Raw genomic sequence first — 14,981 nt, forward strand, 5'->3', positions numbered from 1 at the left:
TGGCAAGCAGACCGTGTACTTAGTGTTTGGTCCTCAGGCACAAGGAAGGTGGTGTGACTTGAGGGATGAAAAGCCTAAGCTTACTCTCATGGCCCTCCAAACCTTGGCGGCGTTAGACGGGTAGGACTCAGATCCCAGTGACAGGGACAGGCCGGATCTGCGAAAAAGCATAATTAAAATGTCCGCCCCTATTTGTCTCGTACGATATTTACATTTCATTTCCTTTTACGACAGGGATCACATGCGTGCCAGCTGCACCTAGCACAGAGAGGCTGGCTTCACTGTGGTCTTAGTGTTAGGGTTTGAGAAAATTTCCGAAGCCAATTACGAACATGACCATAACCATCTCTCACCCCGTGTCTAGATCGGTGTTCGGTGGATGAGCATTTCTATTATTTACTTCGAATTCCACTTTGTTTCAGGGATACCGCGTGCAACAGCGCGCGTCACCAGTAATTTTTGGCCAGAGACTTGGAGGGTATTGCTGAACTTGGCTTGATTGCTTATACTGTAGTTAACTACCGCTTCTTCGAATGTATTGATGATCAAGTCTCACACACTGAACAATATTCCTAAGCTGCCTGATGCATTACGCGCCAATCGAAAAGGAAACGAGATCCATTCGGTACCTCCGGACGAGAGTGTCGAAGCTAACAGAAGGGGGCAAAAAAAGAAGGAAAGATCCAGAACGCGATGCTTATCACTCCAATCCGGCAATGTATGTGCCTAAGTCCTACTCCCCCAGAACTCATCGTTTCAACTGCCTGATACATATCAGACACACTCCACGGAGCCCAGAGCACATGATGGCCCTGACTGAAGGAGCCCCAACTCCTTCTCTGGCACAACGTCCATGTCGAACGAAAGCTCCATAGAGAATGAGAGCGGAAAGAAACAATAGATCTCATTTGCATCACCTCCCTAGGCACGGATATTCTTCTCAATGAGAAGCGTCACTACATAAGCGATTTTGACGCCAATAGAAATTTATGCGAATCTCCCAACGAGGCAGCTAGGGCTAGTGGTGGCACGCCGAAAGTTATGTGCAAGCATTGCAAGGCTATCCTTGATCATCCAGGGCTTGGAAATGGAACTTCAACGACGAAGAAACATACTACAAGCTGTAATAGGAAGCCAAAAAAGCCAAAATATTAGGCAATTTGTGCAAGCGGTAAGCTAGCCCGTTAGTCTATAGGATATACACTAATTTTGACTACTTCTATAGGCGCGGAGCCCTCTGGTCGATACTCCATTTAGCCAGGAAAAATGGGAATCAAGTCTTCTTCGATGTATTACTGAATCGAGGCTACCCTTCCAGCTTCTAGAGCATCCAGGGTTCCGTGATATGATATCTATGGCCCAAAATGCCCCAAGGCAGCTTGACATTCCATCTGCAAAGGTAGTACGGAGCCGGCTACGAAGTACGGTTCTCGAACGCCATTAGAATATACTGCATAAGCTCCCTAAGGATAGAAAGGTTTCAATTGCCCTCGACTGTTGGACATCTCCTTTCCATCAGGCATTTATGGCAGTTACGGGCTACTTCCTTGATAAAGACTGGAGTTACCGGGAGCTTCTTCTTGGATTTGAACCTCTTCATGGAACACACTCAGGTACTAACCTGAGCGCTGTTCTGTTCCAGCTACTACAGAAGTACAATTTAACCGATCGAGTACTTGCAATCACTACCGATAATGCATCGAACAATAACACTTTATTCGCAAGCGTCCAAGAGACTGTCCAGTCCCTTGATCTTGGTGATGATGCAGCGATCATTCGCGTTCCACGCATTGCCCGTGTTATTCAACTAAGCTTAAAGCAACTCCTAGGTCAGATGAAGGCAAATCCAAAAAACGACACTGCTCAAATGCAATGGACTGAATCGCAGGAGTAATAAATTTGGTCTAGGCATCAGAAACGGGAGATCATTGACACTTTAAACAAGGTTCGTCACTCTTAGAATTAGTAAAGCTTACTTCTAGTCTATTTTTATAGCTTCGAAGCTTAGCTGTCTTCATCAACGCAAGCCCACAGCGCCGTGAAGCGTTCAACAGCCTCTAGACAGATTCTACAGCTCTTGTTTCGATACAGGATGTTCGTACGCGATGGAATTCGACGTTTCTAATGCTTCACCTTGCTAAACGAATACAATCCGTCTTAGATGAATTTTGCTCGAAGTACGGCCATCCCCGCCTTAAGCTTGACCAGGAGCAATGGCGTCAGCTTGACTATTTGCTTTGGATCACACAGCCGTTCTTCTAGCTCACCACTGCGCTATCGAAAACCAAAGATGTCACCGTCTATCTTGTCTTTGCTATCTATAATAAGCTCTTCGATCATCTTGGGAAGTCGATTAAGCAGCTTACAAGAAAGAAGGTAGCCTGGAAGAAGCTTATGCTTACCGCTCTTCGTGCGGCGGAGGAAAAGCTTAGGCAGTACTACAGTGAGACGGATGGCATTCCTAGTGATGTCTTTGCCATTAGTACAATGCTCACACCACGACACAAGCTCCAGTTCTTCCGGAGTAAAGATTGGGGCCCTGAGTGGCTCACAAGATATCGACAAAGCTTTGTGAACTACTTTGAACCATATAAGCAACGTCTGGTAGAGGAACAGACAGGGAACGGTGAAGGATGTTCTACGCAGAGTGCAGGCATAGATCTTGATTGGATGATTGGCCTAGATCAGACTACCCAAGCTGGCCAGCAGGACGAGCTTGCAAGATATCTCGATGGTGGTAAGTATCCTTATTCTATCAAATCACCGGACCTGTACTAATAAACATATCTTAGCTACTGTTTCTAGTCATCTAATACGGGCGTTCTGGAAGGAGAACCAGACCACATTCCCTGCGCTTGCAAAGCTCGCACGCGATGTGCTCTCCATTCCTGCAACTGGCGCCGGCGTTGAGCGGCTATTTAACACTGCTCGGGATATCTGTCACTATCGTCGAGGCTCGCTGAATGCTACAACAATTTAGGAGCTTATGTTGTACAGATGTGCGACGCAATTTGAAGTCGAAGAGGACGATATTGCTTTTTGGATAGAGTATCTTTCTAAAGGGGAGATAGAAGCGGATCATGAAGAGAAAGATGCCCAACAACTAGAGGGTACTGTCGACCCGATTAGTGATGATGAGGAGAGTAATGCGGAGGATACACAGGAGGATTTGGTCCTTGTTCAAGCGCAATCTGCAACGCAAGGTCCTTCGAAACGTGCTCCTAGAAAGAGAAGAATACGAGAGATGATTATGAGTTATCTTCATGTTCAAGCCGAAGCGAGGCCGCGAATTTATCAGTTACTCGACCAGGAACCTCGTAAGGCTCCGTAATCTCATGAGAAGCCCACCCCATCTCCTCATCCAGTCAAGGCTAGATTCCTCATTGATGCTGCTGTACCTTGCATAGTGACAGTCGTCTCCTCTGCGGCGCAGCACTAACGCAAGTTGAACAGCTCAGAGATGTGCTTGATACTGGTCTTCTCCGGCTTGGAAATATGAGATTGTACTTTCGACGGTGTTAGAGACAGCTTGGAGCCGCCTTCTCGCAACGCGTCTCGTGAGGAGAGGAATGCTTTATCAGCCACGAACAGCTTCGGCGAAGATCCAATAAGGTTGGCCGTAGATCCTTCTGCGTGGACAACTAGCGATAAGGTGGTATTATCTTGTTCAAAGAGAGGTGCCACGTGTATTTGAATGTAAGCGATGTTGCCGCACCGCCCCTCTAAACACGCGGAATAAAATAGAATGCGGGGTTGATCAGAGGACTAGAATCCTAAACTTCAAGCTTGGATGATTCGTTGCCTGAGATCTATGCGACCTAGATATACTAAATTCCCAATTACAACTCATCATGCGCAAAACCAGACTCCTCCCCGCGCAGTCTGAGCAGGTTTTGCCGTCGTATCAACGCCATCCTCGCTGCCCCGTCGGCAACCATTGTAATGTCCCTTAATGACCCGCCAATAATTGGCACGTCATTTCCCATCGCTTTCCTAACCGCGCGACGGATCAGATCTCCATCTATCCACTCGGTGAGGATAACGACTTGGTCGAACGTTGGCTGTTCAGTGGCTGGATCATCTGAATCTGTGTTTATCGGAAAATCAGTAAACTAGTGAACCCTAATCTCAGGTTGAGGAGAAAACGAACCGTCCTGCATAGCACGCACGAACATAGCAATTGTATTCCCCAACGATTTGACATAGTCCTCATCCGTGCGCAGAACCATCTCCCTCGTAAGCTTAACGCCTGGATCCTTCCCATCAACCCACCAATCATCCAAATGCAGCGGTACCTCATCGAGATACCCATCTTGTTCAGGATAATCATCGTCATGTTCAATCGTGGTATAAAAGTCCGCGGACCGCGACTCGGTCCCCATGGACACAACCCGCAGGTCCTGCTTCTTAAGCAGCATCCGTGCCCGCACCACCATGGCCATGAGGATGTTCTCATCCGCCCCAATCTCAAGCTGGGTCTCGAGCTTCGGATTCACCCGCTTCACCGCCGCCAGAAGCCGCTGGTGCAGAACTTGGCTTCGCCATGGGTCGAGCGGGAGACCGCCGTCGCGCAGAGTGGCCCTTTTTTGAGCAGCATTCTTCCTTTTCTTTTGCTTCGCAATTTGGGCCCAAGATCGTTTTCTCCGACCACTGCCACTGCCTGCACGGCCGCCTCCCTCGGAAAAAGCGCGGACCACGCAGTGATGAATTCCCTGATCGAGGACGAGGACGGAGTCTCCCTCGGGGATCGTGGGGTTTTCAAAGTGCGCGAGGAGCGTGCGCGGGATGGCACGGGCGACTGTCTCGATGCCGGCCTTGCGGGAGGCTTCGAGGACAGTGGTCGCGAGGGTCTCGTTGAAGAAGTCTGGGATGGCGATGACGGCAAAGGTGAGTTTTGTGCCTGTGTCCGTGAGCGTGGAGGCTATGAGGTCATCGAAGACGCGTGTGAATGTTTCTTCGACTTCGGCGAGGGTGAGCGGGGCTGAATCCTCTTGTAAGCGCCAGCGGAGGACTGTATTTACGAGCTGTCCGATTTGCCTGGAGACGCTACTGTATATCTGGCGCGCTGTGCTGGTTACCAAGTCTACGTAGGGATGGTCGATGTATGGGATTCGCGCCGTGAGCTTCACGGCAAATTCTGCGATTATCACCTTGAGCTGGCCATAAAGGCTCCCATCGCGGTCACCATAGAGCTTTTTGAGATTCGCCCGATCAAAGTGCTCACTGGCTAATTGGACGATCACGGAGACGTATTCATCATCCCTCACTAGAGCCAAGGGAGTGAAAGTGTTTGTCGAATTCGCGTAGGACGCGCCGCTGCAATTGAATACTGGTCAGGAGTATGAACATGAACATATAGAGAAGAAAAGGAACAGGGTGTGTTCTTACATCAACTGATAACCTAGATCGATTCCGATCGGCTCATTGATGTTGGAGTAGTCGCAGAAACCTGCACTGCTGTTGATCTCACTGGTGGCTGCCGTGCGGAAGAGCAAAAGTAGGCCAATGACTACCCAAGCAAACGCGTTTGATCCGCAAGGAAGAAACATTTCAGCACACCGCTCCCCCGCGAGGAGAATGCGAGCATGGCAGGGGAATTTTGCCCCTTTTTATGTTCCTGGAGATGGGCACCGACTTAGTCTGGGAGACTAGCGCTGACTAGCCCTCGGAGCCTGCCAGGCACCGATAGCTTCAGGGAGCGACCAGGGACATCATGCGCACTATTGTAGAAATCGAGATATACTGCACGCTTCCGTACTAGTCGTGGCGGAACGAACCGGATCTTAGCCCCAACCTCTTCCAGTTCGCTTAAAGTACGAGTCAAGAAAAAGCTTCGATCGAGAAAGACTGATGATCGATCTAATGGAACGTATTAAAAGGCCCTTATCCAAGTTAATCTCTTTATCAAGATCTGCGTATCTCTGAGTTAGTCCCCTTAGTGCCAGCCGAAGTGCCCTTGTCGTCACTGCGTTTCCTCATCCGTCCGAAAACCCTGTACTAGATCTAGTACATAATCCACCCAGTCCACGGGGAATTGCTACGGACACAGCAGCTTTTGCTAACTAGCCGCACAGCAATTAGTAATATCCGCATCACATAACTTTAACAATTTTTGCCAAGAATCCTTACCATACATTACCGCAGCAACTGTATTACTTACTACTACAGCAACTACATTATTCTAGCTACTACTACTCCAAGAGCCTCGCTTTCTTCCAATTGATCTTCTTTCATCCAATTGATCTTCTTTCATCCAATTGATCTTCTTTCATCCAATTGATCTTCTTTCATCCAATTGATCTTCTTTCATCCAATTGATCTTCTTTCATCCAATTGATCTTCTTTCATCCAATTGATCTTCATCCAATTGATCTTCATCCAATTGACCTTCCTTCATCTACTCATGGAGCCACCAACTGAGCAAGTCTTTGAGACTAGAGAGCAGTTACTTGCTTCTATCCAACAGCATGCCCTTGCTCATGGTTATGCTATTACTACTGGCTCATCAAGTAGAGATAGAAATATCACTCTTGGTTGCGATAGAGGTGGTCGCTATCATGATCGGATCGATGCCCCAGATGGGGCTAAGCGTAGGAAGACCAGTACAAAACGATAGACCTCGGCATGGTCCGATTCAGATTCTAAAGGTCGGAACCTCGAACCTGAACATGAGTCGGATCGCGACTTTATCAGGTTCGACTCAGGTTCGAACCTGACGGAACCGGAATTGCATAATTCTGCCAAGACATTTCCTATTTCGGATGGATAAATTGCTGATTCATCCCATTTTTACTGTTATTTACATCCGTTCTGGTCACCATATCTAATAATCTTGTGAGATAGCTACTTTAGCTATGAAATTATACGAAATATTCTCGTATATCGATTCTTTGGTATCAAATCACCTATCTGGCATTTGATTGAGTCTTATTTAAGCTCTCAGTGACTAGATGGACTAGATGTCGTGGTGATATGGTGTATAGAGTAGAAAATATATATTTACAGGGAGTACTGCCTTAGTATCCTCAGAGAGTTCTTTCAAGGAATACTCATGCGCGGTACGTTAAGGGAACTAGCTAATACTAAGCTTAAATTACAATAGCAGGTCTTGAAAACCACTCTGGATTCTTAAAGCTGAATTTTTAATACTAATCTCCTCTATTTCCCTATTCAAAGCGATATGACTACATGCTTTAGCTAGTATACTTAGGCAAAATCAGCCTTCAGAAGTCTCAGGGGTAGGTTCTGGGTTCGAACCAGTTCAAATTTAGGTTCTGTCAGGGTATGCCAGGTTCAAATTCAGGTTCCTGCAGGCTCGAACCTGACAGAACCTGGCGGTGTAGAGTCTAGTAGCCAATCGTTTACGCGTAGCAGTATATAGGCCAGTATATATTCAAATAGATGTATCCATGCCCTCATTCAGCTCGCGTAGACCGCTATATCCCCTCGAATTCCCCTAATTACCTTCGTTAGTACTTAGAAGGATTCTTTCTTGTAAGTCTCTTTTCAAACTACACTCTTTATTACCTCCGTTCATTCATTCACTATGTCACAGAGTCAGGTCTCTCAATTTTTCGATAACTACCCTTCATCAATCCTTGGAGATACTCCTCCAGATCACCTTCCGTTCCTTCCATCCGATAGCGCTCAGTCATTTAACCCTACTGTACTAGTCTCTTCGGAAGTGTGACACAGTTCACACTTTTTGTCCGTGCACCCTATAGTAAAGACTTCGGTGGGCTGCAGCGACCTGTCGCGCCATTACAGCCCATATTTACGGCGGGAAATAGGGATCACTCGGTCAAGATGGTTTTTTGTACTAAACACTCCGCTCGCGAATCCCATTCAAAATGATCGATCATCCTCGCATCTGTTGACTTGATTTCGCTGGAAATTCCATTGGTTTAGATCGCCTGAACTAAGTATGGGGGGAAAGGGGGACTAGTGTTGATTGCTGTCGAACACAGATGGGGCATAATACCGCTAGACCAAAAATGTGCTAACTATAGGCAACATTCTTAGTCATACGGGTTTCTTGTCGTTCCGACAATTGCATTTAAACTTCAAACCGCCACTGGATTGATTACTTTCGTAGAACCGGAACTGCATGTATGTTGGTTTGAAAGTTGATCCGGCAAAGTATGATACACTAAATACCGCTTAAGCCCTGCCATTGAAGTCCAAGAATTTTCGGTCGGGTAGAGACCGGTCAGTCGGCGGAAGACAAGAAGACTAAATTGGGCAAAGCTGTTTCTTGATGATTACTTCAGAACGTATCAACGAAACCCTCTCTATTACTACGTGACTCTCTGCTGCTTCCCATAACTGATTCCCTCGATCCTATGCACTAGCTACTCAATAAACAGCCACAAGGCGACGGTAGGTCCTAAGGAGGCTCCGATTTCGGTTCAAAAGGTCGTATACGGCTTAGACACATACATAGATGATAGATATATAGTTGTAATATGCTGCATATCACCAAGCGAGGGATCAGCTTGAATGAATTACACACTGACGAATATGTATTGAGACTGAAGGACGACCGAAGTGCTTTAATGAAAGTTGAATTTCCGTCTCCCAATCTTGAAACTATCACAGAACCGTCATTCAAAGAGAGAGGAAAAAAGATGAAGAATGAGATAAGGGGAAATAGGTTCTCGACAAGGTACTCTCCCTAACGTCACTTAGAGGTAGATAGCTCCCGGGCCAACTTCCGTTTATATTGTGTGAACTCTTCTTGTTGCCGCCTAATTTTACATAAGCCTTCATAGAAAGCTAGGCAGTCACTGAAGACTGCACGCCCCGCGACAACCTTGACTTCCTTATTGACTGGTGTGAACGTAACACGGGGAAACAAGCACTATGTTTGCACATCAGCTCGCCCTTCCATAATGTCGCTCTTCCCACGATCAAGCTCAGGACACGGCTCTGAGAGCCAACCAGAACTGCGCAACTAGGGAGGTTTTATATCAAATTCAATGATGCAACTGTCCCTCTTTGCTTTGTCCCAAAAATGCACACATTCTGTGAGAAGATACCCCAAATCACGCTCAAAATCCTTTTGCTTCTGCTGCGGTACTAGGATCCGAAGAAGCTCGGGAAGTTGCTAGATTTCCGGGAGTAATATATTGTCATTAGTTGTGCTTTCGTGAATACATTTGTGAGAAGCGATATTAAGGCCTTGGAAGGTGAGATATCGCTACAAGCTCTCCTTTTTGCGATCGTGGTAAGCAAGTGCCTCCCATATTTGGGCAAAGGTGGACGTGCAATCTGGGTATATAGGCAACCTCGATCTGCCAAAATGCTGCCACAGCGAGTGGCATATAGTATTTGCCATAATCGTCTCTACTGCCCGGACTCGAAGGTACTTCGATGCATTGGAAGCAGTCGGAGGGACAGTACGGAATATCTAGAAATTGTCACGAAGACTACTTTGGCACTGATCGATATCCTGTTAAATGTAAGATATACATCCGGCCTGTCCAGGAGGCCAAACTTACGAAGTCCTCAAGTGGCAGCTCTCCGAAATCGGCATATACAAGTGCCCTGCGGTCTCGGTGTATGCTAGACAACTGCTCTTCGCTACGTACAGACTTAGCAAATCTTAGTTCAAGAAATGAAACAGGAATTGCTTACAACTCTAACAATAGGAAATCCTGAGTTTTGAACCTGGACTCAAGCTGCCTTTGCTGATCGGTCAGCTCCCTTGTATAAGTTCTAAAAAGTTCTGAAAAGCGAGAGGGTCGTTTCCGCATTCTCCTTAGCCACTATCAGCTCCAAGACTTGATTTTGCAATTGTCGAATCTGCTGTGTTGCTCCTTCTATCTTCACGGCTGTGGCTTTCTTTTCCTGCTTAATTAGCTTCTTAGACTCGTCTTCTATCTTCTTCTTCTCTACTACTATAGCTTTGTCATATCTGGCCGTTTCTTCGGCCTTAAATCGTTTCTTCTCTGCTTCTAGTTGTTTTCTGTCTTCATCCAGCGTTTGGCGAGAAATCTCGAGAGAGCTCTGTTCGTCGTTGAGCTGCCTTTGCAGCTCCGCCAATCGGCTCTGTTCTTCCTCAACCCTGCAGGACTGTTCATTCTTGGAATGCTGTAGTTCCGTGATGGTAAGGGGAAGGTGAGATATCTTTTCGTCTTTCTGTAGCAGATTGCCTAGAGCGCATTCGATCTGTTCCACATCATTATTGTATAACCCTAGGAACTTAATCACTGCCGCTAGGCGTTCAATAGGCTCTCTAGGAATTCGCGGATTAGCACCTGCGTGACTGGCCTCGTCGCTACTCCCGGTCACTTCTATAGTACCGAGTCGTGCTTGGCGTCGCTTTTGCCGGCGTAACTGCCGTGACATTTGCTTTATCCATAATAAGTGAGGCGCTAATTTTTCCTCGGAAACCAAGTCCATATAACTTACTTGCGCATCCTTCGATGACTGAGTATGACCGTTCATTTCGATAAGTGACTTCGTCAGACGCGCCAGAGGAGAATCCTTCTTATGCAGCACCATGAAGCGGATACGAGTGAATTCACAGGGCAAGACACGCTGTTTGATGTGGAAGAGCCATGGCTTTATCTATTTGCTTTTCCGTAGACGAAAAGCCTTCGCGGATGTTCGTCTCTATTCGATCAGCTCTCCAATCGCAGGAAGGAAATCTACCCGCCTTTCCAATTCGCATGATATTCTCGCCTCGGCAGGGCTATGGCCCGCTTGACCTGGTACTTTGTGTCGCGCGAATCACGCATTTCAATGTTTGCGATTCGGGAACGCACATTGGCTGCACTATGAATCTCCCGCTTGCACTGGTTAAGGCAATGTTGGCCCATATGCACGAGAATTTGTCAAGAAGCAGAGCCATACGGATTCTCAAGGACGCCGGAGCGAGAAATAGACTAGTCATGGGCAAAATGCCGAGCGACGTGGCGATTCGGTGTCTATGTGTTCCTGTAGGTAAGAAAAAGCTCATGTCAGGCGAGATAAAGGTCTCGATTGCCGCCATTTAGATACACAACAAAGCATGCTTGCAGCTACGCCGGCAAATGCCTGGGCGGGAGGCTGAAGTGGGGTAACTAGCGCATTCTAAGCAAATGAGCCTATCCTCGTCCGAATTGTCCAGATCGCCTCTCCACGAATGTGCGGAGCACAAAAGCATGGAAAGCGGCAGCAGCGCTCTTAATTGGTGTAACAGGAACCAACTCGATGGGGACTGCATTGATTTGCTATATCCTCCTCTACCCGACGCATATATGGTTGCACAGACGTTTGATGTTTGGGCACGAACGCTGAATTCTCCAATGCTCGTGCACGTAAACAAACGTCAAGTCGGTAGGAACTTGGACCCCTCCAGGTTACACCGAGTTGTTTTGCATATGCAAGACACAGGGTTCCGAGCAACGTGTTCAGGAGCGAACGGGTCCGCACTCCCACAGAAAGGCATAGTACAGAGGTTCAACGCCGGTGAGAGTCATGAGACTTTCCTGCTTCCAATCCGAATCTCCTTGTTCAAAACCGCCTCTCCAGGGCGATTGTTGACCATCAATCAAGACGTGGGAAAACCGCGCTACTTGCGCCAAGGATGGTGAGGCGCCCCGGTGTTCTATAGAAGAGTGTGACTCGAAACCAACAATAACGGAGCCATTTCTCGGTCGCTTGTGGCGGGTATGGTTAGTAGGTCGCTAGGATCGTAATTAGTGAATCACCCACTGGATGAGGCTGAGAATGATGCGTGTGAACGCTCTTTGTCCACTCCCACCCTAACATGGTCGCCTTGTGTCGAGAAAAAGAATTACGAAAACCGAAATAAAATGAACATGGAATTGCTCCTGTGAACAGATCTGAAACCCTCTCCTGCATGATGTGAAATCTAGTATCAGCTTTGTCCTGTGCTATGAAGGACAACTGTGTAGGGCTTGATCATGAAGGTAGTTACCATAAGATCGATGGCCTCCACAAGAGATTCATTCCATGAAAGAAACCGCAGTAGAGACCTTGAATGGCATAGAACTACATCTCTTTGTTCGGTCAGAAATGCAGTATTTTAGGTAGATGTATAGAGTATTCCAAACACATGCATCGTTGTCGAAATACACAGCTCCACAAAATACGTCTTCCCAAGAGAATGCGTATTCCGCCGAATATCCTTTCTCTCGCCAATGCCGAATCTCCGTCCCGTGTGATACATCGACATTATTTAAAGGAACATACCTTCAATGGATTTGTACTATTTTCATAGGAGTCCTCGCTCGATCTCGATGTTCTCATCTTGAGATTCAAGTAGCCTCCAGTCTCTGAGTGGCGGAGGTTGGTCTGAATAACGGAGATATATATAGTCAGAACCCCCACCGTTCCTTAGGAGAACCAGTATACACCCTAATCCCTGAACATGACTTTGAATGCTGTCTATCGATATTCTATCAATTATTCCCATCAGTTTATCATGTTGCTGTTGTCTACTCTGTCGTTATATACATCTTTAAGCTCTTCGTAGCCATGGGCTTCGGCCCATAAACCCGCACTGACTAGCGCCCCAATTGAACGGAGTCTCCCCGCGACTCCAACGTCCTGCACCAAACAATCCAAGAGCCACCCGTGCCATGCGCATCTAAAGCTACAATTGCACACCAACCCTCGCCATCCTTATTTCCACCCTTCCAATATCAGCAAGGCATGCTGCAGGCGCAGTAAACCCCTTCCTTCCTCTCCCGGCAACGTTGTCCGGACCGCGGACACCCTCGATTCCCGCCCATCATGTGTGTTCCGACAGTCATGCGAGCCCGAATACCTCATGCGCAACTAACATGCCTTCCTCTACCAGGACAGTCTTCTCCCTAATCATCATCAACAAGGCCGGCGGTCTGATCTACCAGCGCGAGTATCAGGCCGGTCTGCGCAGCCTGTCTACCAATGACTACCTCGTTCTCGCTGGTACCTTTCACGGGTATGATCCTCCACACAGCCAACCCCCCTGGAAACAATACACTTGGCTTTTAGGTGAATTACGGTCGCGTCGCTAACGAGGGTCTATCCCATAGTGTCCATGCCATCACTCGATCTATAACCCCCAAGCTCCCTGTCGCCCAGACCTCCCCCCGCCCTCACATCTCCCGGCGGCAGTGCGCCCGTTGGATTCAGCTATCCCAACCCTGGCGTCCCTGCATCAGGTCTAGAGCATCTCGAGACTGAAAAGTTCCGATTGACCTGCTTCCAGACCCTGACGGGAACCAAGTTCTTGCTCTTCACGGACCCGATGACTGGCAATGTGGACACGATCATGAACAAGATCTACGAGCTATACGCCGACTACGTGATGAAGAACCCGTTCTACCAGTTGGAGATGCCTGTGCGGTGTGAGGCGTTTGACCGACACTTGGGAGCTTGGCTGCGAGGGCGGACGTGAGTAGTCTGACGTGGAACTTGTTATATTACTTTTGAATCTCGACCCTTGAACCGCGGAGAGGGCGCTGGGTTGAACTGTGTGATGACCTTACGAACTAGACATTTCCTTTCTTTTTTTTCTGTCCTGGATTACTACTGTTTCCCGAGAAAATCCCCGGCTTGTGCATAATACCAATCAACATCCACTAAAATCAACATTTCCATTCACACCCCCGTAGAATGTGTCTGTCTACCTATATGACACATGGCAAGCACAAGTGGGGGGTCGGCTCTCGAGTATACAGGGAACAGGAACATTAAGAAGAAAAACAGAAGTAAACGCCGGGTATGCATCATAGAGTACTTCCAAGGGAAGACGGAATCTAAGCAGTGTCCATCTTATCTTCATCCTTCTTGTCCTTGTTACCGCTGGACTCACCCTGACCCTCTTCGGGGATATTGCCCAGCTCTGTCTTGCCCTCGACCGCCTCCCGATCACGCTTCTCCTTTTCTTGTCGGTTCTTCTCTTCCTCCAAGGATAGCCGCAGAGCAAAGGCCAGCTCGGGGTCGTTCTCCGCAGCATCCTCAAAGTTGAATCCACCAGCCTCGTCGCCACCACCACCGGCCGCAGCACCTGCGGTAGCATTCTCGCCCGCCAGGATGGGGGTTGCTTGGAGCTCCTCGCTCAGGAGATGGGGTCCTGGTGGGATGATGGCAAGGTAGGAGTTGTCACCACTTGTCACGTTGTCCACAAAGGCCTCTAGCTTCTTGGTTTGATCGGACTCGAGGTCACCGAATGCCACCACGTCGATCGAGACGTTGTTCTTCTTCATCTTCTTGGCCAGCTTAACTAGGGTCTTCTCATCCTCTTCGATCGGGGAGCAGGAGAATACGATGATTCGTTGCCGTTGAGACTTCTCGGATCGGTGCTTGAGGGCCAACTACATCGTAGCTCAGTTAGTAATCTAGATGACCAAGGCTTCCGCTTCTGCAAAGCTGTTCACTTACACCGGCGACTTGAATACTAGAGCTCAGGTGCGATGTTCCGTGGATCTTCGTGTTGTGCAGGCCAGCCAGAATGCTACCGAAATCAGTGGTAAAGGTGGACAACACTTCCGGGCCCTTGCCGCCCATGCTCATCAGACCGACAGCCGACTGGGGGTGTGCGCGCATCTTGACGCTGTGGATGATGCTGACAGCATCAACTTGAGCTTGCCACCGGGTTGATCTGTGGATGCCATGGGTTAGACGATGTCGAAGATGGCGGAATCTCGGGGATCTCACGTGTAGTCTCCATTGCGACTGCTCTCGCTGTTGTCGACACTGCATGAGGGGGTTAGCACAGCGGTCTAAGCTCGGACGGGGAGCAAGGACTAACATGATCATCGTGGCTTCGAGCGACATGATGGCGGTATATGACGAGAGGAACTGGGAAAGGGGATTGAGGGGATTGAAAGTGATAGGCAGTGTCCAGGGACGGCGGTGATGACGATGAGGTGAAGCTATGGATTCTGCCGGGTGTTTCCGCCCGGGATGTTGTTTGTTATGGCTCGCGCCTCCATACTACTCGATGCACCTCTCTTGTTCTCTCCCAATCTAATCTTCAACCG

General features: G+C 48.1%; 4 protein-coding genes across 4 annotated transcripts; 1 reads left to right on the forward strand and 3 right to left on the reverse strand.

Annotated features, from left to right (window-relative positions):
- Window positions 1–3,717: 3,717 nt before the first annotated feature.
- Window positions 3,718–5,665, reverse strand: N7473_012450 (uncharacterized protein). The gene is made up of 3 exons (XM_057158389.1): window positions 5,389–5,665; window positions 4,151–5,316; window positions 3,718–4,087 (listed from the first exon to the last, which is right to left on the reverse strand). The coding sequence occupies exons 1-3, from the start codon at window positions 5,547–5,549 to the stop codon at window positions 3,840–3,842; spliced, it is 1,575 nt and encodes a 524-aa protein (XP_057002343.1). The 5' UTR covers window positions 5,550–5,665; the 3' UTR covers window positions 3,718–3,839.
- Window positions 5,666–9,717: 4,052 nt separating this feature from the next.
- On the reverse strand, window positions 9,718–10,350 carry N7473_012451 (uncharacterized protein; the record flags this gene model as incomplete). The annotated part of the gene is made up of 1 exon (XM_057158390.1): window positions 9,718–10,350. One exon carries the CDS (start codon window positions 10,348–10,350, stop codon window positions 9,718–9,720), a length of 633 nt encoding a protein of 210 aa, XP_057002344.1.
- Window positions 10,351–12,794: 2,444 nt separating this feature from the next.
- N7473_012452 (trafficking protein particle complex subunit 4) lies at window positions 12,795–13,393 on the forward strand (the record flags this gene model as incomplete). Its single annotated transcript, XM_057158391.1, has 2 exons — window positions 12,795–12,934; window positions 13,078–13,393. The coding sequence occupies 2 exons, from the start codon at window positions 12,795–12,797 to the stop codon at window positions 13,391–13,393; spliced, it is 456 nt and encodes a 151-aa protein (XP_057002345.1).
- A 361-nt stretch (window positions 13,394–13,754) lies between these two features.
- On the reverse strand, window positions 13,755–14,775 carry N7473_012453 (proteasome regulatory particle base subunit RPN10; the record flags this gene model as incomplete). The annotated part of the gene is made up of 4 exons (XM_057158392.1): window positions 13,755–14,312; window positions 14,380–14,599; window positions 14,656–14,694; window positions 14,750–14,775. The coding sequence occupies 4 exons, from the start codon at window positions 14,773–14,775 to the stop codon at window positions 13,755–13,757; spliced, it is 843 nt and encodes a 280-aa protein (XP_057002346.1).
- Between the last annotated feature and the right edge of the window lie 206 nt (window positions 14,776–14,981).

The sequence above is a fragment of the Penicillium subrubescens genome (assembly GCF_028828155.1).
Source record: "Penicillium subrubescens strain IBT 31985 chromosome Unknown utg000011l_segment0_segment0, whole genome shotgun sequence".
Taxonomy (NCBI): domain Eukaryota; kingdom Fungi; phylum Ascomycota; class Eurotiomycetes; order Eurotiales; family Aspergillaceae; genus Penicillium; species Penicillium subrubescens.